General features: G+C 41.2%; 1 protein-coding gene across 1 annotated transcript; it reads right to left on the bottom strand.

Annotated features, from left to right (window-relative positions):
• Positions 1-1105: 1105 nt before the first annotated feature.
• ttc7b (tetratricopeptide repeat domain 7B) lies at positions 1106-27292 on the bottom strand. The gene is made up of 21 exons (XM_040042811.1): positions 27172-27292; positions 24181-24335; positions 24007-24082; positions 23820-23912; positions 23382-23545; positions 21628-21749; positions 20135-20213; positions 19104-19279; positions 18869-18932; positions 18633-18770; positions 18316-18504; positions 18068-18185; positions 16107-16164; positions 15723-15795; positions 15389-15549; positions 15176-15292; positions 12608-12705; positions 7074-7214; positions 5437-5639; positions 3357-3430; positions 1106-2916 (listed from the first exon to the last, which is right to left on the bottom strand). The coding sequence occupies exons 1-21, from the start codon at positions 27290-27292 to the stop codon at positions 2769-2771; spliced, it is 2568 nt and encodes an 855-aa protein (XP_039898745.1). The 3' UTR covers positions 1106-2768.

The raw sequence follows: 27292 nt of genomic DNA, 5'->3' as shown, positions 1-27292 counted from the left end.
AAAGTAAACACCCTTCGTTTAGAAATATGATTGCTGCAGCGGTGTTTGCAGACAAGTTCGCATCATACTCATGCAGACTGCAGGTGACCGTGGCCACCTAGCAACCGCCAGCAACCACTTGGCAACTGGTCGAAGAGTACACATTTTTTCTTAGTGACCTGTGGTTGCCAGGGGGTTTTGATTTAGTTTTAGTTATAATTTAGGCATCTAAATTCTTTCAGTTTTAGCCGACTAAACATGATAAGTTTATAGCAGACTAAATGTGAGTGTAAAGTTTGTGTCTTTATCAATTGCTCCACATGGTTTACAATGAGTCTTATTTTCCTTAAATGTTCATTTTGTTGTATTTTCATGAGAAACACTGGGCCTGTTGTACTGTTTCCCAGGAGCAGATCAAATCTGCTGCTGCCTAACCTTAATGCACATAGAGATTATTTCTGATTGGACCACTTCCAAACTTGTCCCGCCTTTCTACACAACTTAATTAGTTCTAGATTGGATTTCGTCATTCGAGAATATTGTCATCTTGCTTTTATTCGTTGATGAAAGCATCAGTGCATTATGCCCTCATGCATTCGCTTTTATTTAGTTATTGTCCTGTTGATGGACTCACATTTGGAGCCAGCCTCAGGTGGCCATTAGAGGGACTGCAGTTTCATTTTTGGACAATTGAAACAAATTACAACCAGCTTCATTTTGTGCACTAACCAATAATAAGAAACCCTAGTGAGCAAGTACTTTGTGTCATTTTTAAACTGAAATTGTGGCAGTAACTGCAGAAATTGTGCAAACGTTTACACCTGGACCCTGGTGATGACCTTTATGAGAGATTAACCTCTAGTGACACCTGAGAGTCCAGCAGAGACCTCAGGACTGGGCGGGCGGGAGAGACCGAGCGGGGGCTTCCTGGCACTCCAGGACAAAACCTGTCAGCGCTGTAATCCTCTGATAAAAACCACACAAAGGAGCACGCGTCGATTTGCTGACAGACACACACCTGAGAAAGTAACACACACCGCCGACCCCAAGGTCGCTGCCAGGAGGAGTACCACACACACACACACACACACACACACACACGAGAACCAGAGAGCATCAGACATCATCTTTTTATCCACTTTTATTATCTTGGTCTTCATAATCATTCATTTACAGCACAAAGGACTCACTGCCTGAGCTCAGGAGGATGTCCTTTCATACCTCGCTCTCTCTCAGCAACATCATTCTCCAGAAAATAGTTATAATTTACTCTCTAAAATAATAATAATACACTAGTGGAACAATGACATATACAGCAATAATTCTTTGTATTTATAATCAAAAACGAAATAAAAATATTAATCTGGTGATGGGACACAAAGACAACACAATCACTGCGGGTGCATTTGCGCTCAACAAGGAAATCTGATTTCTGGAGGAAAGATGTGGCACAGATTCCAACAGTTTTCCACAGATTATATGTTGTTGCTGTTTGAGTTGCTCCAGGTGGCACTTTGATTTTTTCACTTAAAAACTTCACAAAAACACTTTAAGATCAGCTGCAGGAAATCAGATTTCTCGTGAGGGCGAATGCAACCCGAGGTTTGGCATTTACACCGATTTATTTCTCAGTGAAAGTCCGTCGATGCTCCGCTGGATACCTTAAAGACCTGGCTGATCCTGAGCCAGGTATACAGTAACAACGATCCCCCTCCATGCAGATGCAGATAACATTACACGAGCATCTTTCCTGAATGGATACAAGCACCAAAACGTGGAACAGATACTTTTGGAAAATGATCTTAGTGTCGAGTCAAACACCATTGACCACTCAGAAGTCTGAATTTACTACAGTGGGTTCCTGTCTTCAAATTTTAACAATGCTAACACGGGTGCAGGGCTACAGTACAGTGAAGGCAATACTCAGTGGTTTGACCCCCAGCTCGATCTGCTGCTGATATATAGTGTTTGTGCGTGCATCTAAAATGGGATTGAGTTTTTGTAGTGTTAAAAAACAAAAAAAAAAAAAAAAAAACCACAAGCATATACATACAGCAATATTTATCACTGACTAAACCAGGTGAGGGCAGAACACAGAGACTACACAGAGTTTTATCTGATGAATTATCAGAAAGCAGAAAAGATGCAGGGCAGGGAGAGGGATTAAAAATGAAGACATGAACCCACTGAAAACAGGGTCCACTGGTGGCTCTAAATTGTATGGTGCTCTCTCACCTTGCTGAACTCAGTAAATCATCATAAGAAAACAAAAAAAAAAAACAAAACAAAACAAAACAAAACAAAACAAAACAAAAAAACAGGAAGGGAGTGGGACGGACAGGTTTTGGCGCTTGCATCCACTTTTGAAAGATTGTTTTCTGCTGCATCGATGTGAACAGTACCAAGTAAATGCATATTTGGCTTTTAAAGGAAATCTAATCCATTTATGTTAAAACTGCTCAGAGTGTATGTGTGTGTATTTGGACTAAACAACATGTAAACACAACTTTCAGGCTTCTGAGAATAATGATTTGAACGGAATCTGACGAAGGAGACAACGCACAGCGCGGGAAGGAGACACGCACACTCACGTAGACGTGGCCACAAGAAAGGCATTGTGGGAAGCACGGGTAGACAGAGGGAAGCCTGTTTATTTGTACTCTTTGCATTTCTATATACACTCTGAGTTTATGTGTGTGTGAGGGTTTGGCAGTACACCTTTTCACAGGTCTGTGCATGTGTGTGTGTTTGTGAAGTGGCATGCAGGCATGCTCTGTGTTGCGTTTTTCTCATAGCGCTCTGGGAATGATGGTGAAGGGCAGGATGGGGCTGCTGGCTTCCAGCTCCAAGGCGGTGAGAAAACACTCAGTGGCGGCGGCAGTGTTTCCCTGAGCCTGCAACACCTCGCCAAGACTGTTCCACACATCGTGAGCCGTGCTGAGGAGGACAGAAGGATGAAGAGGTCACAAGAGGAAGAACAGAAACAAATTTAAGGGGGGAAGGAAGAGTAGAGAAAAGAGTATAGTGGAGAGGAAAAACATGGAAGATGAGAAGGAAAGAAGGGGAGGAAGAAGAGATGAGAGTAGAGGGATATGGGTGGAAAGTGGGATGGCAAGGAGAGAAGTGAGGAAGCGAGAAGATGGGAAATACGAGGAGAGGAAAGCAAAGAAAAAAAGAAGAGGAAGAAAAAAGGATGAGAGGAGAACAGCAGCATAGAAAGAGGGAGGAGAAGTAAAAGAAGAGGAGAAATTAAAGGGATGTAAGAGGAAGTGGGAAGGAAAGAGGAAGAAGTGAGGAAATAGAAAAATGTTGAACCACAGGTGCCTTAAAGAAGAAAACGTACAAACATTACCATGTTTAAACACAAACAAACTCACCTGTTCACCTGCACGGCGTCTCTCAGCACCTTTTCCGACAGACTGTAACGCTGCAGCTGGTGCAGGATCAGACCCTGCAACAGAGAAAACAACAAGAGAAGAAGAGAACATCCCCCTTTTTTTAAAAATCATGCTGTGTGTCAATGATTCAGCAGTTGGCTTTATTTAAAAAGAAGCTCTAAAGTTACATTTAATATCGGTAACAGCCACCCTCCTCTCACTTTTAACATTTATTATTCATGAAGAATTTAAACCAGAGATTCAAATTTACACAGTGCGCCGTGTCATTTATCTTCTACTGCAAACTACCTGCCGTATTTTACACACTTCCAGTTATAAGATGATGATTTTCACTGGGTCTGAGCTCTCTACTCCCTTTTTTTCCTTGCATGAGAGCTATGGAGATCAAATTCAGCAAATGGGAAAAACTAATGGAAGTAATCTTCAACAGGGTATTATTGAGGGACAGCCACCTCCACAGCTAATGTGCCAAAATGTGCAGTTCCTCGAGTGGCCACTTGGTCTTTATCGACGCCCGTGTTACAAGGAATTAGTTTACAGCAGCAATATCAAACTGCTTTTACACGGGTGGCCACGTACAGCCAACTTTCATCTTTTGGTAGTTTATTCCTGAGACTGTCCACTAAAAATAAAACTCTTGCAGGCTCCGCCGGGCCGATTCTGGCCCTCGGGCCTTACGTTTGACACCTGTGCTTTTCGGTGCCACCCACCATTTTTTGTGCGTCTTATTGTCAACCACGTGTCTTAACAGAATTTTAACCCCAAGGAAACAGAACAATGGAAAACAGTGGCTGGAAACCACAGTGTGACCCAAATTATTTGTGAACATGACTGCAGTTGGTCCAAGTCTGGAGACAGGTTGCCTCCCAAAAGGCGACCCCAATTGAAAGCGGTCGAAGATCGAGGGTGTCCCAGTGATCACCACAACTGGCAATCTCCGACTTCTTCCAGTCACAAAGAGGTTGCCGTCCATTTTTTTACAGTAGCGTGAGTGAGTATGATGAGGGAAGTGTTTCTTCTTCTTTGTAAGTTGGCGTCATTGCAGGTGATGAAATCATCTGGTTTGGGGTTGCTTCACTGCCTCATGACCTCCGCAGATTATCAAAAAGTGAGTATAAGCAGAGTAGCCCGGAAGGAGACCCTTTAAACTAATAACGATGCCAGGCACACCAAGAATCCTGTCCGGATTATTTCTGTTTATTCGTGACTGGAAAGCACTCTGACTGAACTCCTGTTGTTTTTAACTTTTATAAATAAACATGAATTCCTCCTGTTTTTAGTTGCTCTTAACTTAAGGTTGCATCATATTTTTTTTCCAACCTACTCTTTTTCTTCTCTTTGTGCCATAACTGCACTTTTAATCTCTTCTCCTTTTCTTTTTAGTACTCATGTGCTTTTCGTTTTAGTCTCGGTTTTTACTTCCTTTGATTTACCTGATTTAACTTTTGATGGTCCACCGTGGGTCAGTCAGCTCAGTTCTTTATTTCACTTTTATTATTTTCACTCTTTTCATCTATTGCTAAATTATCACTTAACATTAACTAAGCTGAATAAATTGGAGAAAAAGCCAATTTTCTTTATAGGCATGTTCAACTACACCATCTTTTTCCTGCAGACACGCATTCAAAAGATACAAACAAGCTCGAAACTTTCCCCACAATTACCAAGACAAAATCCAGTTTTCAAGCTAAAATACCAACTACACAAATTGTCAAAAGCCTCCAAATGCGTGAAAACATTTTAATCTGCACTCGGGTCAGATGGACACACTGACTACTGATGTTCTGATCCTCCTTCAGGTGCCATTGCCGTGCTGTCACTGGAGAGAATTTCTGTGTGTTACTCTCTCCATCAGCAGGTCTGTTCGTTTCTGGCCTGCCAACATGAGTGAATGCGTGACAAGGGCAGACGGAGCAGACTGAAAACAAAAAACAAACTTGCTCTCCTCAGGTGAGGTTTAACCGTCCCGGCAGACTGTAGGTAATTACATACAAACACACAAAACCCGTCAGGGTGTGAGGGCACTGCAGGCGGGCAGGTGGAGGACAGAGTGTCTTACCAGTCTCTGCATGGTCTTGACATGAGTCGGGTTGATGGACAGGGCCTCCTCGTACCAGCGCTTGGCTTCGTCCATGTTGCCCCTCAGCTCGGCTATCTGCCCCCTCATGTAGAGGACGTTGTGGGACGTGGGGAAGAGGTTGGCGGCTTCCTGCGTGCAAGCCGTGGCCTCAGCAGGTTTTGACATGCCGATGTACACCTCAGCTGTTCAACAGGGACACACGCAGAATTTCAAACTGATAGAAACACTGTGAACCTCCAGGGCTAAAAAACAAATTCCTCCAACTGTGATCATTTTTGTTCCATGTTTTTCCTCAAAGCACCCGAAGCCCATTCGGTGCAAGTTTACACATATTGATGATATATGATCTCTCGTATCTGTTGATCTTTTGTGGACGTAATGCGACATTCTTCATCATCTTCTTCTTTTTTCTGCTCCCTATGGGGCTGGCTACAGTCTGCCTGCATCTCACCCTATCCCAGCATCTTCTACTGACATACTGATCCTCTGTGGTCTTCCTCGTTTCCTCTTGCCTGGTAGCTCCATATTCAATACCCTTTGTCCAGTATATCCGCTACTCCTCCTCCACACATGTCCAAAAAACGATCTCAGCCTAACTTTGTCTCCAAACTCATCTACCTTCTCTACCTACACTCCTTGCAGCTTCACTATTACACCCGTTGCTCTCTCTCTCTCTCTCATTCTCACACATATATTCAGTTTTTCTTCTACTGACTTCCATTCCTCCTCACTCCAGAGCATACCTCCACCTCCCCAGACTTTCCTCCACCTGCTCCCTACTCTCAAAGTCCATCATCGTCCACAGAGACTCCTGCCTGACCTCATCTGTTAGCCTGTCCATCACCACTGCAAACAAAAAGGGGCTCAGAGCTGATGCCTGACGTGTAATCTATATCTCCAGCGACACACCTCGCCACTGGCCTGCCGTCATCATATATGTCCTGCACATATGTGCGTTTGTTTGTTTGAATGACTAATTAAATGTGACTTTTGGACTGCTTTTGCTGCACGGACACGGCAATACTCTTAACATGATGCAGAAAATAAGAAAGGATAAAAACATTTTTCCCTTCAAGCTGCATGAGCAGAAAAAAAAAAAAAAAAAGACTTCTTCACTTCATGCCCAGCTGATGCTTTCACTGCGCTGGTGTGATGAAGACAGAATGATACGAGTAGAGACGGAGGAAATGAGCCTGAACTGGCTGATTACATTAGCCGTATCGCCGGGCTGGACATGGCCAACCCTGACAGGAAGCAGCTGGACAGATAAACAGGCGGACAAACTACCTCAGCCTGAGTGTGTGTGTCTGTTTGTGTGGACACCGCAGTCTGTCTTGGTCGCTGAAATCAGAATCTGAGCTCAAGTGAGGGGAAATCTAATATATCCAGTAGATATCTAATCAAACTGCTCTTCAATAAAGTCCTGCAGGCTGATGCCGGTGCACTCACTCTGACCTCATATCTGATTCTCTGATGAAGCAAATATCGACCACAAGCCACAGCGAAAGAGGTGAGCAGACAGTGCCCTGCTGTATTTGACGGCCAGTTACAAAATGATTAATTATTAAGGCATAAAATAACTTTCAAGCATGCGCTGCGAATGAGTAAGAGGATACCTGCATGGAGCCAGATCTGAGCCAGGGTCATCCAGGGGTGCAGGGGTCCATGTTTGGGGGCACTGCTCTGCAAAGAGGAGGCGACTTCGGATAGAGCCTGCTCCACACGACTGGCTGCTATGGAGGTAGCGTGCACCGAACCTGGAGGGTGGAAATCAAACCATCACAGACGAATACACCATCTTCCAAATTTTGTGACTAACCACTACAACAGCAGTGTTAGGCAGCCATGTGCCACAATGCAGGGTGATTTTAACTGAACAAAACAACAGCAGAGGCCACTGATTACTGTGGTTCTGCAGTGTTTGGTTGCAGTAAACAGTTGGAGTCCACACTGGCACACAGTTTTTCAAGCCTTAAAATAAGTCCACGCCATTCAGCACTCGGCGGCACACAGTGTTAGGGCCCTGAGTTACAATGAATTAGTGTCACCATCATGCATAAAACTGCATCACTCTGCTCATTAGTAACTAAAAGAAGTGTCGCTGTGATGGTCTGCGTATCCGCGGACTATTACAGGGGTCAGCATGGGAGGAAAAGCAGGTCCACAAAAGCCAAACGTATCACAACGCCACACAGAACGACCCCCTTACACATCACAAAATTTGATCTTTGTCTTGTTTTGTTTCGCTATCACTGTCATATGCATTGCAACCTAAAGGGATTAAAAATGAATAAAACGTGCCTCTTAGAGTCTTTTTCTAAATTTAAAATGAACACAGCTTGCTTTAATCTGATCCGTCCCCTTCACTGACTGAAGGAATAATAAAAAATATTTTAAAAAAAAGGAGAAGATTTGAATTTTAACGATTTCTAAGAGGGGACTACGTGGCAAAAGGATGTCTCGATTCAGCTGAGAATCCTGTTTGCTGTAGAGTCATTTATTAGACGCCACCATGCAGCAGCCCAGCCGAACGCAGCACAACACGGGCAGGATGGCGTGTAGCGCTCCCTAAATTAAGCCGATGATGGCGAATAAACACCTTCAGCCTGCAGGTGGAATTTGTTTCGGTAATTTGAAGCTTTATTTGATTTATTTTAGTCTTACTTTGTTTCACTTTTCTCTGTGCATCGTCTGTCTGCAAGCCTGTTTCTGTACTGCAAGATGGCAAATATGGATTTTTACCCAAATCCACATTTGGATGTGTATAAAGATGATTTAAATGTATAAGGCCCAGGGAAGGCCAGTGAACACCTCCATCCCTAGAGGAGCTGGAGGAGGTGGCCAGTGAGAGGGAGGTCTGCACGAATGAATGTATTAAACACGCCAGAATTACACCGAATTATAGATCTACAGATTACATGAAGCCCAAAGTGTTCCCTGCCTCTAGATTCTTCAGATCTGTCACCCTGTGACCTCCCCATCAGCTATCTGTTGCTTACTATGCTCCCGTGCACCTCCTTTCCTCCGATCCTCCTCCAGCTGCCGTTTTCTTTTTTGTTTCTACCTGCAGGTCTTACTGTTTGTGTGTGCTGCTCTTTGTTTGTGTTGGACTTTACATCATTCGTGGAGTGTTTATTGTTGCACGTTATGCTTGTTGTGATTCTACGAAGATGTCAGGGTGTGTTTGAATGTTTTCCAGTGGTGTGTTGCTGCCACCTCTTTAAATAAGTATTTTAATGACTCCTCTGGTAAAAAACACTGCAGAGTCCACGCCCTACTTGGCCACTGAGGTTTTGTCATCAGGGTTTGTAGAGTAGTAGGCTGGGGCAGGCTGATCGGTGTAAGTCAATATTTCGATACAGCTTGTTCGATCCATATAAAAAAAAAAAAAAAATTAAAAAAACCCCCAAAAAACAAACTTGGCTAAATTTGCAAGGGTCAGATTACCATGTGGGATATGTGGCTGCTCAAAACGAGGTCTTCTTTTTATCCTCAGTTTGATAACAGGCTCACCTTCAACCCGTGTTTCCTTCTGGACTTAAATGTGCTTTTCAGTTATCAAAAAATAAACAAACACCAAAATAGTGCCAAATTCCATGGTATGAAGGTTAAACTTAGCTTGTAAGTTATGGTACAAAGTTGATTTTGAGGGCGTCAGGCAGAAGGCACTCACTGAAATAACGCAAAAATTTGCAAAGACCCATATTTGACACGAGCGGTACTTTGACATCATGTGAAAGATGCGATCGTTAGCCTAAGTGTCAGAATACAGAGAAGGATATCAGCTGTACAGAGCTGATAATGCCTTTCATGAGAAACTGCACCACTTCCTCATTTGTGCAACTTCCCACAAACCGCTGTGGGAAGTCGCAGACTTCCCAAAGGGGTTTGTTCGATTTCAGCCAGATTACGTTAAACTGATTACAACACTTGAGCATCTGTCAGCAGTTTGCCTCGAGCTTGTTGTAACAGTTACTGTCACAACTACCATCACATTCGTGAGAAGGAAACTGCTTCCTGGTGAGTTTTTGTTCTCTTTCACGTTACCGAAAAGGATAAACGCATCAGAAATAACATCTGTGTGCTGGAAAATAAGACCCTCATCTGGATTGTGCTCTAAAACAATCCAAACAAGTTGTTTTCTGAACACCTTCATGCTGCTTTAATGTGACAACATGCAAAAGATGCCTGAGCTCTTGCTTCTAACTCACTGTGGGCATTTGGATCAGCCACCAGCATGATTTAAAAAAAAAAAAAAAAAAAAAAAAAAAAAAAAAAAAACTGTTTGCAGATGTCACCTTAAAGCAGAAGATATTTGCACATACTCTCGTCATATGAATATGGCACATATCTGGACCTCTTGGGACAAAGGGGGAGCAATGACGGAAGAATGGATGAGGGGGGGAAAAAAAGAAAAGAAAAGATGGAGGTTAGATGGCTACTTACAAACAGAAAACATGGAGGAAAAACCAAGTGTGTTAGCGTCCTGAAGGCCGCCTTGAATAAAACGAAGGGATGGAAAGAAACAGAAAGACGACTGTTAATGATTGAAAGAGAGGAAGAGACAGAAGAAATATCCAAAGCACGATGAGGAAAAAAACAAAAGAATCCACAGAAGGTAGACTGCAGCACCCCGCGGGGTTTTCATTCTTCACACAGTCACTTTTAGACCACATGACAGCAGGCGAGCCGCTTCCACTCATGCACGCTTTCTAATGACAGAAATTTGATTGAACATGTGAATATGGAGGACCGAAACAGACCAAACTGTGAATAACTGCATTTAATAAAAATAATAAAAAAAAGTAAAAAGAATTCTCATGGAATTAGCAGTAACTGAACTTTCAAAATAAGAGCACTGTTTCTTTGCATAGATGGAAAAAAAAAATATGTATAGAAAATAAAAAAAATAAATAAAAAAAAAAAAATCAGTATGTGTGGAAATACTGAAATATTTAGGTCAAGAAAAAATAATCGGTAAATAACGATTATTTGTAGGAATAAATGCACTAAAAGGAATACTTAAAATAACTGTAGGTAAAAGCTAATTTTTATGTGCTATAAAACACTAATTATGTTCTAGTTTGTTTGCTTAATGGCAAATTACTTCATTTTACTGAGTCATTCATTCTTTTTTTCTGTTTTTTTTTTTTTTTTTTTAACGTTTGGCAGAGTCAGTCCTCCATAAATGCACACCCAGTGGCCTATTAAGTAGTTAGTGCCATAAAGTTTTTTTAAATACCAAAATGTTGACATATTTCAAGTCATGACAGGTTTTTGTTTCAAAATTTGGTGAGGAACATTATATTTTACACCTCATGATGTGGTGCACCTGCATATCTGAATTTGCTTTTTAATGAACTAATCATTCAAAAATCTCCTAAAGAAAGTAAATGTATCATATTTTCAGTAACCACGATGATCGACTAGCTGTCACCGTTCTGTGGCCTGCGGGAAAAATAAACTAAAAGACAACCATTACCATTATTATTATCATTAGTAAGAGAGATGGCAACAAGGACAGACAACATCGAAACTGGGAAGCACGACAAATTAATGCTGGCTGAGATGGAAACACTGAAGAAAATGATTAAAAACAAAAACAGAGGTGCAGAGAAAGTGCAGCTGCGATCTGTGGAAAAAAAATCTTTTATAACATAAACTGCCTCCCCCCCATCTGATCAATAAATTTTAGCTAAATAAAATGAGTGTGAGTGTGTGTGTGTGTGTGTGTGTGTGTGCGCGCGCGCATATGTTTAAGTCACAAAATAAGCAAAGCAAATGCATCAAAACTCAACTCAATCCACATCAAAGTTTCTGCAAACATGCCAGGATTTACAGCAGCTCTGTGGAGTTTGTCTCTGCCAAAACTCCAAAATGGTTAGTCTCTTTAGTCTCTTTGTCCAGGCTTAAACAAATCTCTCTAATTCACGATCCGTTCAAGCATCAGTGCGGGTGAAAGCACAAGAAGGATGTGGCTGCTCATAAGAGGAGCTTTCTTAGATATCGACGAGTTCAAAGATAACTGGTGGTTTATGGGCACATTATATTAAGCCAGGAACTAACAAGTGATGCCTTTAAGTAAGAAAATAATTGCAAAGCAGGTAATTAATATCTTCTCCAAAAAAATACAGAAGCATTTTTTAACTTTTAAGATTTTTCTTTTGCCTTAAAACCACATCCAGGAGGATTTAAATGTGTCAGGAAATGGTGCTGCCTCCGTCCTTTTTAAATATTTTTTGAATAGTTAAATAGTTTTAAATATCAGTGAATTTCTCAGCATTATTAAAGTAATACAGCTTGGCCTGACAGTACTCTGCAGTACAGGAAATTTCATGACTTCATGAGCATGACAGAGATCCAACTGGTCTCTCAGGAGGCTCTGAAGTGCTTCGTAATATAGTTTGGATCTTTAATTCTATTCATGTTTCTGGACATAAATTTTTATGATGTTATAACTAACAGCAGTCATAACATATGTAGCTCGAAAATCACAGAAACAGGCAAAAGCAACTAGTGATGACATCTGTTTGTGGTCAGTCTCCACACCGTGCTACAGGCAGAGCGGACGTGGAGGAGGATTACAGTTGGAGGACAGCTGGCGGACTATGGCGTGGTTGCAGAAGGAGTGAGTCCTGGTCTTTGTGCGTGGAGGTGGAGGAGGAGGAGGAAGGGCAGGGGGAAGGGAAGGAAGAGGAGAGCGGAAAGATGGTTTTCGGAGTGGAGGCAGAGGAGTACGGGGAGGCTGGAAGATGAAGACAGGGGAAGAAGGGGAAGACAGCGGGGAGGAGACGGTGGACATGGTGGAGGGGGAGGTGGGGGAGACTGGTTCGAAACCAGAGAGCGAAGAGGAAGAACCTGAGACTTAAAAAGGAGGAAATAAAACAGAAATGAGTGAAATTAATGAAGGATTAAAGAAAGGATAGAAACAAAAAGACCTTTTTTCAAACAACATTTTTTAAAATGCTCCCATTTTTTAAAGTTTATACATTAAGTTAAAAGAAATCAGATTCTTTTATAGACTTTTCCCTCTGCTATCTGTAAAAAAGACATCAGGATGACCATTAGATGAGAGAGAATAATTAAACAAGTTTGACTCCATGTTTACTGATGAACGCTGAGCACGTAGATTTCAGGTGTGTGTACCTACCAGTCTCAGGGTCACTGAAGTCAGGCAGGGTCATAGCGTTGAGCTGTCGTCTGTCTGCTATGGCTCTATCCAACAGACTGCTGCCACGCCCCGAATCACTGCCACGAAACACACGTGGATGTAAACAAAGGGAAAAAGCACATCCGCACGCATGCAAGTACACACACACACACACACACACAACACGGCCTGGGATTGAGCTGCTGAGCAAACATGACCTCCAAAACAAGGAGATAAAGCATTTTAGTGCCTTGGTTACCTTTTGTTTTCTTAGTTAGATCAAGCTTCAAGGGAACTGTGTTATTAATGAAGAGACAACGACTCATTGCCAGTTATTCAAATGCTTGATTGCAGCTCTTGCTGCCAAGGATGGCACAAGGATATTAGATTTAGAGGGCGAAGAGTTTTTCACACAGGAACAGGCAGGTTTGGGTTGGTTTTTCCCCACTTAATAAATGAAATAATTTAAAAAGTGCATTTTGTATTTACTCTGGTTATGTTTATCTTGTATTAAATTCTGTTTGATGATTGAAACATTTAAATGGGACAAATGCACACAGACAAAAAAAAAACAAAGAAATTAGGCATATTACTAGCATTGGCTAACATTAGCCAGAAAAAAAGATGGCTTAAAGTGATCTGTAGTCTGGAAAACTATGAATTAAATGCCATATGTAAAGTCACATCAGTGTTTCCTTTTTCTTTTGTGTTCCTGTTGTGCCTGTTTGTTGACATTAGTGATTAGTGGACACCATTCATAAGCTAATGTTAACTTCCTCACTGTTGGCACTGGGAGCGGCACTCGGGAGCGGGCGTAAATGCCACATCCTTTGGATATTTGCAGAAAATTCCCAAGTTCTTCACAAAGAAGTCACTCCACAGACTGTCAGAATCAACAGAGAGAGTCGGGGAAGGTCTTATATTTCATAATTATGCTATAATCCATTCAGAAAATTTGCAAAAAGAAGCGTGTAAAACATTTAAAAAAAAAACCTTACTAAATGCACATTTAATTAGGGCAAGAGTTGCAGGATCATAAATATAAACTAATACCAGCTTATGTTTTCACATAGTGAGGTTTTGATTAAAATTAAAAACAAACCTAACATCAGGTTAACATAAACAGTAAACTTTATTTACTGTTTATGTTATTAACTAATATTTGTCCACAGAAGCTTTTTAGTACACATCACCAAACATGCCTGGAATTATAGCATTTTTAAATGCCAAGACCATTAGAATGAATTAAATGCTTCTCCATGAAAGTGCTCAGTTGGTAGTTCAGTGTAATCCAGTCTTCACAAAGTTAGACTCTTAAATTCTTTTTAAAAGTCTTGAAAATGTTACATTTGGTGGCCAGATCCTTCAAGGTAGTCTCCTTGCACACCTCTGCACCTATCTCAGAGCTCCACACCAGTCCTGTTATGACCTACACGAAGGTGCTTATTTAGGACGAAGGCTGCATCTTCAGATCTTCACAGCAGCGACCCGTCAACCTTAATATTATTTTGGAATAGAGGTCAAAGCCGCAGGGAGCTCAATCTCCAGAGTAGGAAAAATGAGAAATCACAGCCACCTGCCTCGGTTACAAATGCTCTCCCTCCAACTCCTCAAGACATTAGATTAGACGCCCAGACATCATGGTGCTCAACATCTGATGCACTTTGTTTGGTTTTAAACCGCTGATCACAAGTAATAATCTGGAAGTATATTACCTTAAAGGGGATAGTAACATTTAAATCCGGTATAGTTATTGTTTTTTTATTGGCACCGTATCTTAATTATTTAAAATAAAAGCAAACAAATAAAAAAGATCAAACTCTTTGTTTTGTTACAGCTCCAGCTACGGCACCAGAAACAAGAGAAGCAGTGATTCTCAAAATTTAAGGGACTATAAAAAGGAAACAACAATAAAACAAAGCCATGTGATTTGAACCATGTGTTATTGTTCATTTATCTGACCAAATAATAACCATTTTATTTCTCTTGACTTTGGCGGAGCCGTTATTGGATAATCATCATCAAAAATCAAAATTGGAACAACCTGAATATTAAAAGGACGACTCACAGAAAGCGAGTACCTCCCGCTGTGATTTTACTATCATGTGCAGTGTTTTTCTTAAGTTTGGGAGGGGCTGACATAGAGCAGAGGGGTTTTTTGGGGGCATTTACTGGTTTTGCTAGAACACATGAGACCAATCCTGCCTTCTAGCCACAGGCTCCGTGTTTTGTAATATTTATGTATGACTTGAACATTTCATCGATCTTTAGATCTTCGACTTCCAAAGTTAAGACTTAAACTAGCAGCAGACGTTAGATGTGAGGCCCCGTGTATTTGAAACCACCTGCCTGACGAGATGACGTTCACAAAAATCTGTGACCACCTTCTATTACATGATGGTTTTAACCATCTGGTGTCTGGTTTGTCATCCATCTTGCACCTTGGAGTTGATGATATTCTAGTTTTGCCTGTCTGCATTTTGTAAATTCTATCATCACTGTTACCATTATTATTATTATTAGTAGTAGAAATAGTAGTGTCTTTATCTGGGGGGAGTGTGTGCGTACCTGGGGTTGGTAAGGTTGTAAAAGCTCTTCCAGATCTGCAGCATGTGTTTACAGGTGAGCAGAGCTTCTTCGGGTCCTCTACACATAGCCTCCAGCTTCACCTTGGTATACAACAGACTACACAGACACACACAAGCTCACAATCAGCCTGATCCAGCTAAATTAAAAAAACAAAACAAAAAAAACCCCTCAGTGTGAGGTCTGTGAGCTCACTTGAAGTTTTCAGGGTACTCGGAGAGAGCCATCTCTATGATATTGAGAGCATCGTGGTAGTGTTTCTGGGAAGAGAGAAGCAGGGCCAGCAGGTGAAGGGAGTGGACGTCATCTCCTTGAAGCTGCAGCGCCTGTCGAACATAGCCTAGCGCCTCGGGGATCTACACACATACACACACATATGTACACAAACTACAGGTTTTCACAACATTTGGGATAAAAAGCACTTTGTTAAATATGTGCAACTCCTTGGAGTTTTGAAATTGGACGTCTGCCTTTAGTGTCACAAACACTTGTGTTGATTTTCTCTTGCTACGACTGTACATCGCATTACCTGTCTGGACACGGCAAGCTGCAGCGCCAAGTAGAAGGCTGCCAAATGGTCAGTTGGAGACAGACTCTGAGCTCTACAGATGAGAAGAGAAAGGAGATGTTGTGTTCAAGAGGCAGCAAATAAAAAATTAAATAAGGTTAGATAAAACTTTAAAGATCCCAGTGGAAAAATAAGGTCAGCGCTGCAGCAAGACGGGTGGAAAAGGGAAGCAAATGCTGACCATATTTATGGGAATAAATAATGTCAAAGCCAAACACTGCGCACAGATTAGTCATAGCACAAGCACGAAGGTTCAAATGAGTCAAAAGCATAATGTAATGGTTTGGCAGGGTGGTAAGTTTAAAGTGTAAAAAAGAAAACAGAGCATCATAGCTCAGTCCGAACCTCTGGAAGGCTCCCAAAGCTTTCCTCTGGTATTCCTCCTGTGTGCTCCGCAATGACGCTAAAGACATGCAGAGACACAAACACACCGATGGGTTTTACAGTAACACTGATTATGAATCACTGCAGCTTTTTGCACACTTCTTTTCATACTGCAAAAACATCCGGGCCAGAAACAGAAACAGATGATGCATCGCCTCATGTAAGCAAGCGGTCTATAGAGATCTGCCATCATACTCATCACAAACAAAAAGAGTCCCTTGACAGCACACATACCCAAAAGCAAAACCACTTGAAAAGTGGCTGAAAACTCAAGAAGGTGAATGATTTTAAATGAGGAGAGAACTCATGGCTTCAACATAGACTTAAAGAACTATGACTCACACTTCCCTTACTTTGAATTTACTCAGAGTGAGCAAAGGTGTGATAAATTTGCAACCGTGCACAGTATACAACAGGGGTGTCAAACATAAGGACCACTGGACTGTGAAGTAGGGTAAAAATTTTGGACTTTTTTATAAATTTTAAAGTCTGTCCTAGTGCTAAAGACCTCCTACACAGCTATTTGTACAACACAAAACTTGTGAAGCAATAGACAAACAACTAAATGACAACGTTTGTACGACGTGTCCACGGGAAAATAAATAAAATATGGCATTTTCTGGCAATTAACAAAAGCCTTCCGCTTTCTAATTACAGGACAGTCTGGGCTCTGAGCTACCAGACCCTTTTCTGTATTTTTACACATTTATTTCTTACAATTTAAGCCCAAAGAGTTGTGCCGACACACTCCTTTCATTTAAATAGAGCAGCATTTCTTCAAAATGTAATAAAACGCGAGGTGTGGTGCTTAAACTGCACTTCTTTTTCTTCTATCGAGATATCGCAGGGATTAAATGTGCAGTTAAACTTCTTAACACTGACAGAAAGACGATATTCACTGGTCTGGCCCACTAAAGATCAAAGTGTAATATGCATAAATAAATGTAGAAAAAAGATGGAAGCAGCATCTGGGTCTGAAAAGTGAAGACCTTAAACCTGCATTTATTTTAATGGCCACCAGGGGGCAAAAAGAATTATGATCCCATAGAAACCTCATCGAAAACGGTCAGGACCTCCTAAACCTTGGTTTATGGCCTCAGTTGCTCATTTCAGGTCATACTGTATAAAACATTAGGACCATTTTGTAAATACTGGTCTTTTTAAGTGTTACAAAGGAGGATTACACAGATATGATCATTGCAATGAGCACCCAATTTCATATACAGCTCCACCCCTTGCTTGTCATATTAAGTGGTTGAAAGTTGCTTGAACGGGAAAGAGCAGCATCGAGTTCACCGCGAAGAGGAAGGAGCTCAAAAAAAGAAAAGAAAAGAAAAAGAAACCCCATCAAACGTTTTCATTGTTATCGCTCAGTTTCACTTCACTTCACTACAAACAAAAATTCTTTGTGTTTGTGCTGTTGTTGGGCAATAGGTGTCATAACAAACAAACTAACAGGCTCAAAAACATCTCCCGACACTGGCCCCTGGTGACAGGTCTGCAGCTGAGAATTTTTAGCCACGCCCCTGCATACATGAAGTGCTGTGATGGCTTTCTTAGAAGTCTTTTCATGGCCTTTTGCACATGAACTGAATTCCTGACCCTAAAATGACCCTACAATTTAAATTTTTAAACAGTGTGAAATAGGGCATAGTAGGCAGCAGGGACAAATTGATGATGCACAACCATTTGAAAGCTGGAAAAAACAAAATCACAAAAAAGAGAAAGCCCTCCTGACCTGGGCTAGGCTTGAAAAAAAATGTATTAAGGGTGATTTGGACTCTGGTCCAAATCAGCCAATGAGTTTGCAAACTTGTAGCTTTTCCTGATTTCTTTTCACCCAGAAAAAAATAAAAATCTTGCTCACACGTTCGCACCAAGAAAATGACTCAGGAGATGGAACTTCTCCTGAACAGACTTACCATCAGTGGCTTTGAGGCTGTAAACCAAACCTATAGCCAAGTAGCCTTTGGCTCTGAATTCAGCTGCTTTCTCTCCCATGTCAATCACCATCTTTGCAAAGCACTCTCCTTCATCCAGCTGAATGATGACAGAGGGAAATTTATAGGAACAGAAAGAGAAAGTTAGACACTGGTGAACATGTTGGAGGTAGTTATATTAAGAACTAACAAACCGCCCTCACAGGGCAGCTCAGCTGTACGGTTCGCACCCAGTGGAGAGGTCCGATGCACAGCTTTACGGCCAGCAGCGGGATGGTGGGGTCATCGGGCTTCAGGCGGATACACTCCTTGAGAACCTTAACGGCACGAGCTGATTTGCCTGCTGCCATCAGCGACAAGGCGAGCTGATACCACAAGTGGAACTCCTCAAAGGCGAACTTCATGGCTCTCTCCAAACACTGAAAGAAAGTAAATTTTTCTGTTTTATTGGGATGTCTCTAGGCACCAACGTTTGTTGAGGAACAAAAGCAGTGAAAATACTATCCCCACAGTCACTGTGACTGCGGTCCACAGAGGGGTCATTCACCTCTGACAACATCTCATACTGCCCTCTCCTGCCCAAAGCTATGGTCAGCAGGTCATACACCACCGAGGCCGACTGCAGACTGATGATCCGATCGTTGTTGTGTTCAGGAATTCTGCTTAGGACGGCATCACGGTTGGCCTGAAACACACAAATGCCCACGTATGCATAGATGTGAATACGGAAAAACCAGCTCAGTGTTCTGGCGTGGTTTACTCTGCAGAGAGTTTGTGCCTCACCATGGATTCACTGATGAGCAGCAGCAGCAATGCTTCTTCTGTGTTCTCCTGAGGGCAAAACAGACTGCGAGGAGAGGAACGCAGCGGGAGGCCGATGGAGTTGGACGAGGATGAGAGGGAGGAAAAAAAAAAGGGAGGGAAAAAATGGAGAGAAAAGTGATGAGAACAAATTGGTGGAAAAGTACACTGGCAGCAGATTTAATCTGGTATCCACGCAGAGTGCTTTGCTTCTTACTTCTCTCCCGAGTACACTCGTGGGCGTCGGCTTAGGCTGTAGCTCTTGCTATGAGTGTGTCCTTGGCGTGTCGGATCGTCCAGGGGCGACACAACGGGTGGGTCTTCAAGAGGAGACCAGTAACTCTGTTCGCACATTCCTCTGAGCAAGATCTCTGCAAGCTGTCTGGCTATGGTCTGTACGAACACAACACTTTTATATTAAACTTCTTATAGCACAGCACAGGCTTTAATCTGGACCCTTTCGTCATTAACGTACATCCTTATAAAAATTTACAACTATTGGATCTAACAGCCTGTCCTGGGATTCTTCCCAACAGACAGAGACAGACAGACGATACAGTTGTGGTGCAATTTGTGGAAGAAGTGACGTGTTTAAAGGAGTAATTTGACAATTTGGGAAATTTTTTAAACGTATTACTTGTTGCTAAGATGAGAAGAAGTTAAAGTCGGCTGCCACAGACAGAAAACGGGTGAAGCCTCTGCGTTGGGCTCTGTCATTTGTTTGTTGGGCAAGTGTTTGACTTTCAACTTTGGGGATGTGTAGATATAAATCATTTGAATTTTGGTGTCAGTGACCATTAGTTAACCTCACTATTGTTGTTAGAGGCCAGATTTAGAAACAGTTTTCCTTTTGAAGTACAAATCAAAAAAATCTGTGGACAGCAGTGCCGTGCAGTGTAAGTTCTCTCTCCTTCTGTCTACCACTCGCTGAGGCATAACTCTAACTTTGCTTCAAACATTCTCAGAGTCATCATTTCATGTGTCAGTGTAGGTGAAATGATAGCACGCTCATGAAAACTAAAGTTCTGGTGCACAAAATGTTTTCAGTTTGACTTCTGTCAGCTTAAATGTGCAACAACAGTTTGTTCTGTACTGTGAAGATGCAGCAGTTTGAACAGACAGTCTTAAAAAAAAAAAAAACAAGAACAAAATCTTACTTCTAGTACCTTAAAGTACCTATGAAGCAAACAATTATGTTCCCCAAAAATTCCAAGCTGTTCCCTTAAGTGTTAATAAACTGTTCCTCACCATTCGTAGGTTCTGGGTGGTTCTGGTCTCAATAGCCCGAAGAATCTCTCGAAACCTGCCCACACCTTGTGTCAGGTTGCTGCAATGATGGAGACAGGAAACAGGAAAGACAAAAAAAATATTACCGGCTGCTGAACGACACTGAGTCCAGTGCACATACTCGTCTAATTTTGTGTGTATTGGTTTTCTTTGACCACTTGAGTAGCTTTGCATGATTCAGAGTTCAAAATAATCCCAATTTTTCTGTTTATCTTCTGTCTGAAACAAGTTGATTTAGCTCAGTTTCATTGGCTTCCCCTCGGAAACAAACAGAAACCGTTAGATAAAGGTGTTGAATTAGGTTCCACTTACTTAGTTTATTCTGATTACATTTTGTAAAAGCAAGCCTATGCATGCACCAGAACACAACTGTTTAGGAGACCATACTGTTTCACATCATTTACTATTTTTTTTTTAAACAATTTGAAAATGGTGCAAATATAAACTCACTAATTTCAGACACTAATTTCCAGCTCCATGTTTTTATACTTGGACTCTCTGAATATCTTTGCATGACTATCAGTTTAAAATAATTCTGTTTTTATATTGTGGGGACTCTAAGTTTGAATTAAACTGTTTCAGCTCCACCAACCCTTTAACATTCCTCTGACTGGCTGCTACTGCTGCCACCAGCAGGTGGGCTTTCTGCTCACAGGCAACGTCATGTGACTGAGATTTCCATACTGGAAATCTTTAACCATCCAAACCATATCATCCCACATTTACATCATGCAAAGCCAAAAGCAGAAGAAACTCTCTACACAGGATGACCTAATTTTTTAAACCTTTGGCCATACACATGACAGGAAAGTTAAAGAGTAACAGGCCTTATTTAAAGTCACATTCCAATATATACACACACAATATATTTTTTTATGGACATTTAATGCTGTGTGAGGCATTTTTTTATGCTAGAAGCTTCAAATGAAACCATGTTATTCCTAGAAACTATGACAAGTTGCTCTGTGATGTCATATTTGTACCTGAGGCCAGACTTCAATATTTACAAAAACAGAGTATGTATACTGTCTACATATTTTTGGTTTGCTTCACAGCAAAAACAATCATTTAGCAATAAGTAAAAAGAAAGAAAAAACAAAACAAACAAAAAACAGAAACCCTGTAGGACAGAGACTATCATGAGGCGTCCAGCAGCTGCTGCAACACTGAAACCACCAGCAGCATTTAGCGCAACACCGCTGTGTGAACTGCTCTGAGCTCAACCGTGAACGTTACTTAACCATGTTCACACTTTTTTTTTTTTTGCTTTTATTCCACCTGTCAGCAGCTCTGTAACACTGCAACTGCTGAATGAGTGAAGAATGCCCACAGAGGGCTGCTAAGGTTTAAGAAAAAAAAAGAAGAAAAAAAAACATCAGCAAGAGCCAGAGAGGTAAAAACTTTCCTGTCTGATCTCTCAGGTTCACCACCATGTGTTCCCCGCCCCCCCTTACCCATTCTTGAAGTGGATGACATGGGCTCTCTGAAGGCCCGTCTCTAGGAAGTAGCCCAGCTCCTGGTCCTGAGCTGTCGGGCCAGGCTTTGGACTGCGGTTCTGAATCCCTGCTGACAACGCCTATGCAACAACAAACAACAAAAAGAACGAGAAGTTTACTCAACCCCTCCTAACCTGAATCAATAAGACTTATTTTAATCTCAGGCGGCTCTGCATTTAAAAAACAGACACGATTCTGCAGTGGAAATCACTGCATGACTTTTAACTGTTTACTTCTATTGATTTTTACTTTGATTTTTCAACCTCCGCTTTATTTGATTTGATTTTGTCCCTCAGTGAATATTAAACTTCCACAACCATCGTTCCCGTTGCAGAATTCTTCCACAAATTTCAATTCAGGATTATTCAAGTTCCACGTCTCTCACTTATAATGTCTGTTTTGAGTAAATGACTTCAGGTGCTAAACTGGCTCATTGGCAGTCCAAAAATTGACACCTGCCGGAAATATATTGTGTGTCACAAAGGCACAATATATGACAAAGAATCTGATATCAGGCTATATCGAAAAACTAAATGTGGTTACTAAATACTTCCTTTTACGGTCTTTTTGGATGTAATTAAACAAGCCTGAAACAACTTCTTGAGGAGCAGTCAAATTTTAACAACTTTTAACTTTCAGGGTCAGATGAGTCCACGTTTAAGGAAACGTAACAGTGTTAAAAATACCGGACCACTCCTGAAAGACTACTGACATTGTGCTTTTCTCCTTTTGAAAACTATCAAATAAGCAAGTGAACAGTCAAACCTGGTACTGCAGCATTTGCTCTCTCTCCTTTTTGATTATTAACTCTCTTTTTATTTCTGAGTTTTTAAAATGTTTAAAGATGTGCAAACCACCAAAGAACAAAAGACAGAGATAAGGTAGTTTTGGAAAACAATAATTAAAAACAAAAAATCTCTTATAACTATATATTATATATATATACACATATATACACGAAAGGTGGAGGAAATCAGTCTGAAAGCCGCTTTGCATACTTTTGAATATAAACTAGAATACAGTAAAATACTTTAAGGATCAGGGAGTGCATTATAAGAGGACTGCACACCAGGAGAGATAAAGAGATTATTTTGGAGGGAAAAAAAATGTTCCTTTAGTTCATTCCCTTAAGAGTTTCATCTCTGTGATTTGATGAATGTACCCACTGTTCCCAGTGTTGTTGTTTAAAGAAAAAAGTATATTTCCATGCTGTACAGCCCCTCAACTCTAAAACACTAATAAGAAAGATGTTAAAAGATAAGCTATGCAAGTTTCTGGTATTAGAGTCTCAACAAACAATCAAATATCTCCCGTTTCAGCATTTGATAAGCTGCTTTTCTGCTTTAAAATAAACAGAAGGTTTTCCCATCTATGTCTTAAATACATTATCATGACATCGTTAAAGTATTCCTTAACTAGCACCTGTAATATTGCACACGTTTTGTTGAATTTCTCACAAGTATCACTACATCCAGGTTGGAATATTTGAGCTGCATCCTTCTCAGTTTTACTGCAGTTTGCTCAGTCTGTGCTCTCGGCAAATAAAGACGAAGAGATTTGTTTGCCAGTTGGCCGTCGAGGGCGGTGGCGCATCAGTCAAACTCGAACGCAGTCAGCAGGATGTTCATCACACGCCCATAAGGACAGTGAAAAACAACAACACGCAGAGAAAACACTGCACTCTGTGAAGCCATCACAGCCTGACAACACACCTTCTCGGCCTCCTGCAGATAGAGCAAAGCAATGTCTCCAGACTTTTCGTAGCAGGTGATGATCTCCTGCTCCCGCTCGGTCATGGTCCTGTTGGACGCCGGAGACCCGGCGTTCTTATTGGATAGAGACGGTGAAGCAGCTGGGACTTTCTCTAGGCACAAACCTGAGGAAGAAAGAGAGAAGAAGAAACATGGTGTGACTGGGAGACATTTTGCCCTATTTGACACCATCACCTACTGTCACTGATGAATGTTTTCCCAGATGAAATCAGTTAAACACATTCAAAGACAAACAGTGCAGTCTGCAGGCTTCTTTTTACATCTGTGGCACTGCACTGCCACCATGTGGAGAGAAGAGGTGCTGCAGAGATTAGTGCTGATTAGCTTGATGACAGTTTAAGTGAGGTTAAGGAGGACACAAACAAGGACTGTGTATACCTTTAGTCGCATAAGACTCTGCTATCATAGACAGCCTGTACACAGGAGCTCCAGCCAGCTGCATGTCGTCCAGGTTCACCTTGCTGTAGTGCCCTGTCAAATCACGAATTATGTATTAATAAACTGACCTACTTATTCACTAAAATGAGGGGGAAAAAAAATATTGAATATGAGAAATGTGTGTCACCTAAAGCATCTTTGTATTCTCCCTCCACATAGCACAGTTTGGCCATTAACAGGCTAGCTTCCTGGATGTAATCCGGCTAGAAGAGAGGAATGAATAAATAAATAAATGAATAAATAAATAAATAAGAAAGGATGTCTCTATGTTCGGAGTTTTGATTTTCAGCCCAGTGGTTACCTTCAGGTTTCCTCTGTCCAGAGCAGCAGTGAGATGCTTCCTGACCTCCAGCAGTTTTGGCCGTTGGACCCTGGGACTTGTACCTTGCTTGATGGGATTCTCCTTCAGGTACGTCTGCAGCTTACATTCACCCAACAGCAGCTCGCCCAGGTCATCTGGAACAATCAGGAGGTCAGAGCAACCATGACATCACATCCTCTTGTCCTCATCCAGCATGTCTCCAACACTTTGAGAGCTTACAGTTGATCTATTATGCTCATGAGCATGAGACCCAGTTAAAAAAAAAATCCTTATTTGTCTTACACTAGGTTTCTCCCTAACCTGCCTATTTCTGGTTGCTTGGTGTGCAGTTTGCATGTTCTCCTTGGATACTCACCTGTAAAGGTGTGCCATTTTCATTCATTATTTGCCTTATGACTTTAAGGCCTAATGCAGGGTGAACACCTGGTTAAAGTTCTCTCTCAAACACCTGAGTTTGTCAATGAGGCATTAACATCAATGCAGTACATGCAGTGCCTTCATCTACTTTATCCTTTGATCTAAGCTTCCTATAGCCAAGCTGTCGCTACAACCACATGACAACAATGGCAAACCCTGTAACCTGTGTACGCTCACGCAAAATATCTGCCAAGCAACATGGACTTAATTTAATGCCATAAAAGTATGCAAAGAAGTAACACAGAAGAAAATATGGACGTAACAGGGGCTCAAAACACCCCGAGTGTAAATTATGATGCATGAACTGAGGCTTAATGGTTATTCAGAAACTACTCAGGGTTACAGTGAGAATGGCAAATCTGCACACGGAGAAACACTGCTTTGTTTGCACACATACCAGACAGAATTATGCACTCCGGGCTCTGATCTGAATATCTTCACTAATGACTCCAAAACAAACAAAAAAGGTGCTGGATAAAAATGCAAAAATGTGGAGACCAAACCTGTGTATAAAGTGATAGTTGCTACTTCCTTCTTTTGTATACTATCAGTGGTGATTCCCCAAATCCACATCTAGTCTACAGTGGACTTGAATTTAGGTCTTGAATTTACTAGGTACTTACGAAACATCCTGAGGCTTCAGGTCATCATGAACAGACTTTTATGCTCTGTTATACAAAAACAATATGGTGCTCACTAAAGGGGTTGTAGCTTAAACAAAGGCCAATTATGGCTTTTCATATACGTGAAATTGAATTTAACAAAGCTTGTTTTATTTTGTTTACTAAGTGGCCAAAATAATTACAGGAAAATGCCTCCGCTTCTTTTAACTTCACTGATGATATCACTGCAGTAAGTCTTATCTGTGACAGGAAGGGAATCTGCATACTGGAGTGAGGAACAGCAGCTGATGAGGTGGTGAAAAGACAACAGTTGGACCTTCGACACATCTCAAACTAAAGAGCTTACTGTTGACTCTAAAAGGGAAATAGTTCAACATCTCTCCTTTTCCACTACTGGCCATGTTGTTGGAGAGGGTCTTGTCCTTCCGCTTCCTGGGCAGCACTATACATCAATAGTTATCAAGGGACACGAACACCACTGTCATTGTTAGTAAAGCCCACCAAGACAGCTAAGCACAACCAATCAGGACAAACAACAGCTTGAAAAAGCAGCACATATAGCTCTCAAGATCATTGGATGCAGTCTATTTTCCACAGCTTCACACTACACCACCACTGACCTTGCCTAATCTGCAAATCACCTATTCAGTCTTCTCCCATCAGGCAGAAGATACAGGTTTACTGGGATTCTGTTTACAGTTGTATTTGTTTTTACAGTTATACTTACTCTTCACTACTATATTTTAGTTGTTTTTAATTTAAACAACAGTTTTATTTTTTTTTAGTTAAGGTGTTTTTACAGAGTTCCTGCTTTATTGTCTGCTTCTTTCAAATCTCACAATAAATCTCTCTCATTTCCAGTTTCATATCCTTTACAGATGCAATGATACAAGTTTAAAAAAAATAAATAAACCAACTTTTCCTTGTGTAACAATAATGATGTTTAAACATAAAAGGTAAGCACATTTAAATTGCATGACAAAGGTTGGCATATAAATGAGTTTGACTATAGTTCTGTTAAAGTAGTTTACATCTCTCATCTTATTTTCATTTCATTCAAATGTCATTAAGAAAAGTGAGAAAGTCCTTCTTGCATGTAACTTTTATAATAACCAAAAAAATAAAAATAAGAATTTTAAAAAAAAAGAAAAAAAAAGTCTGTCGTGAGTAACACATCAGCCTTGCTTAACTGGTTTTATCTTTTAAACTAAAATATCACACTGTCGTTTACTGATACCCTGAGAAAGCGGTTTGACAGCTAGCACGTATTGTAGCTATCTTAGCCAACCAGAGAGAATTTGAAAAACTACCACATTTAAATATCTAGTGGTTTCAGCAAACGCATGGCCGTCATTAAATAAATGTTAAGGGGTACAACTTAGAACTATAACCTTCTGGAAAATTCGGCACAAATAAAAATTGGCAGAGGTCATATTAATTTATTAAAGTATCGAGTAAGTACCCCGATAGCGCCCCAAATCGGTTTAACTGGTGGCAAGGGGACAGTGAGCTGAAAAGATAAATAGATAAATAAAAAATGTGAGATAAATCTGTCGTTTTACTCTAGCGATGTTTCTTGAAGTACAATTCATAAAACGTTATTGATCCTCCACACTAGTCAAACACATCCAACGTTAAATGGATACATTTCTGAATGAAGTTCTGCGTGACAGGAAACTGAGCTGTCAGAACACAGGAACTCAACCACAGCAGCGAAAACTGTTCACATCTTTAAACTCAAACCTTCCTAAAGTTTAACAAAGACCTGTCACATCTCTTTCTTAAGTCTTTACGAGGTAACTGGCTCTAAGCAGAGGCGACAACTCCCAGCATCGGCTGCCTCTGCCAGGAAGTAGCGAGGACTGAGGCCAGGGAGGAGGCCCCATACACTGGATGAACAAACAGCGGAGAAACCCGGCACACTTCCTACCGTTTGATATCAGCTTAGCCGAGAGCTGTCGCACCAACTCTGGAATCTTGTCCCACTGGGCCTCCGAGCGGCATCGCTCTATCTCTATCTCCAGTCGTGAACCAGACTTCCTCGCTGTCAT

The sequence above is a fragment of the Simochromis diagramma genome, unplaced genomic scaffold, assembly GCF_900408965.1.
Source record: "Simochromis diagramma unplaced genomic scaffold, fSimDia1.1 OVJJ01000304.1, whole genome shotgun sequence".
NCBI classification, from domain to species: Eukaryota; Metazoa; Chordata; class Actinopteri; order Cichliformes; family Cichlidae; genus Simochromis; species Simochromis diagramma.
Note: the sequence above shows the minus strand (reverse complement) of the source record. Positions and strands in the feature narration are given on the sequence as shown.

Excerpts from the sequence above, each read along its gene's own strand:
- ttc7b (XM_040042811.1), bottom strand. The coding sequence starts at position 27,292 with ATGACAGCGAGGAAGTCTGGTTCACGACTGGAGATAGAGATAGAGCGA. Across the intron at positions 20,214-21,627 it reads GTCATCCACTTCAAGAATGG|CAACCTGACACAAGGTGTGG; the intron begins GTAAGGGGGGGC and ends CCATCATTGCAG. Across the intron at positions 15,550-15,722 it reads AGCTTGCCGTGTCCAGACAG|ATCCCCGAGGCGCTAGGCTA; the intron begins GTAATGCGATGT and ends GTATGTGTGTAG.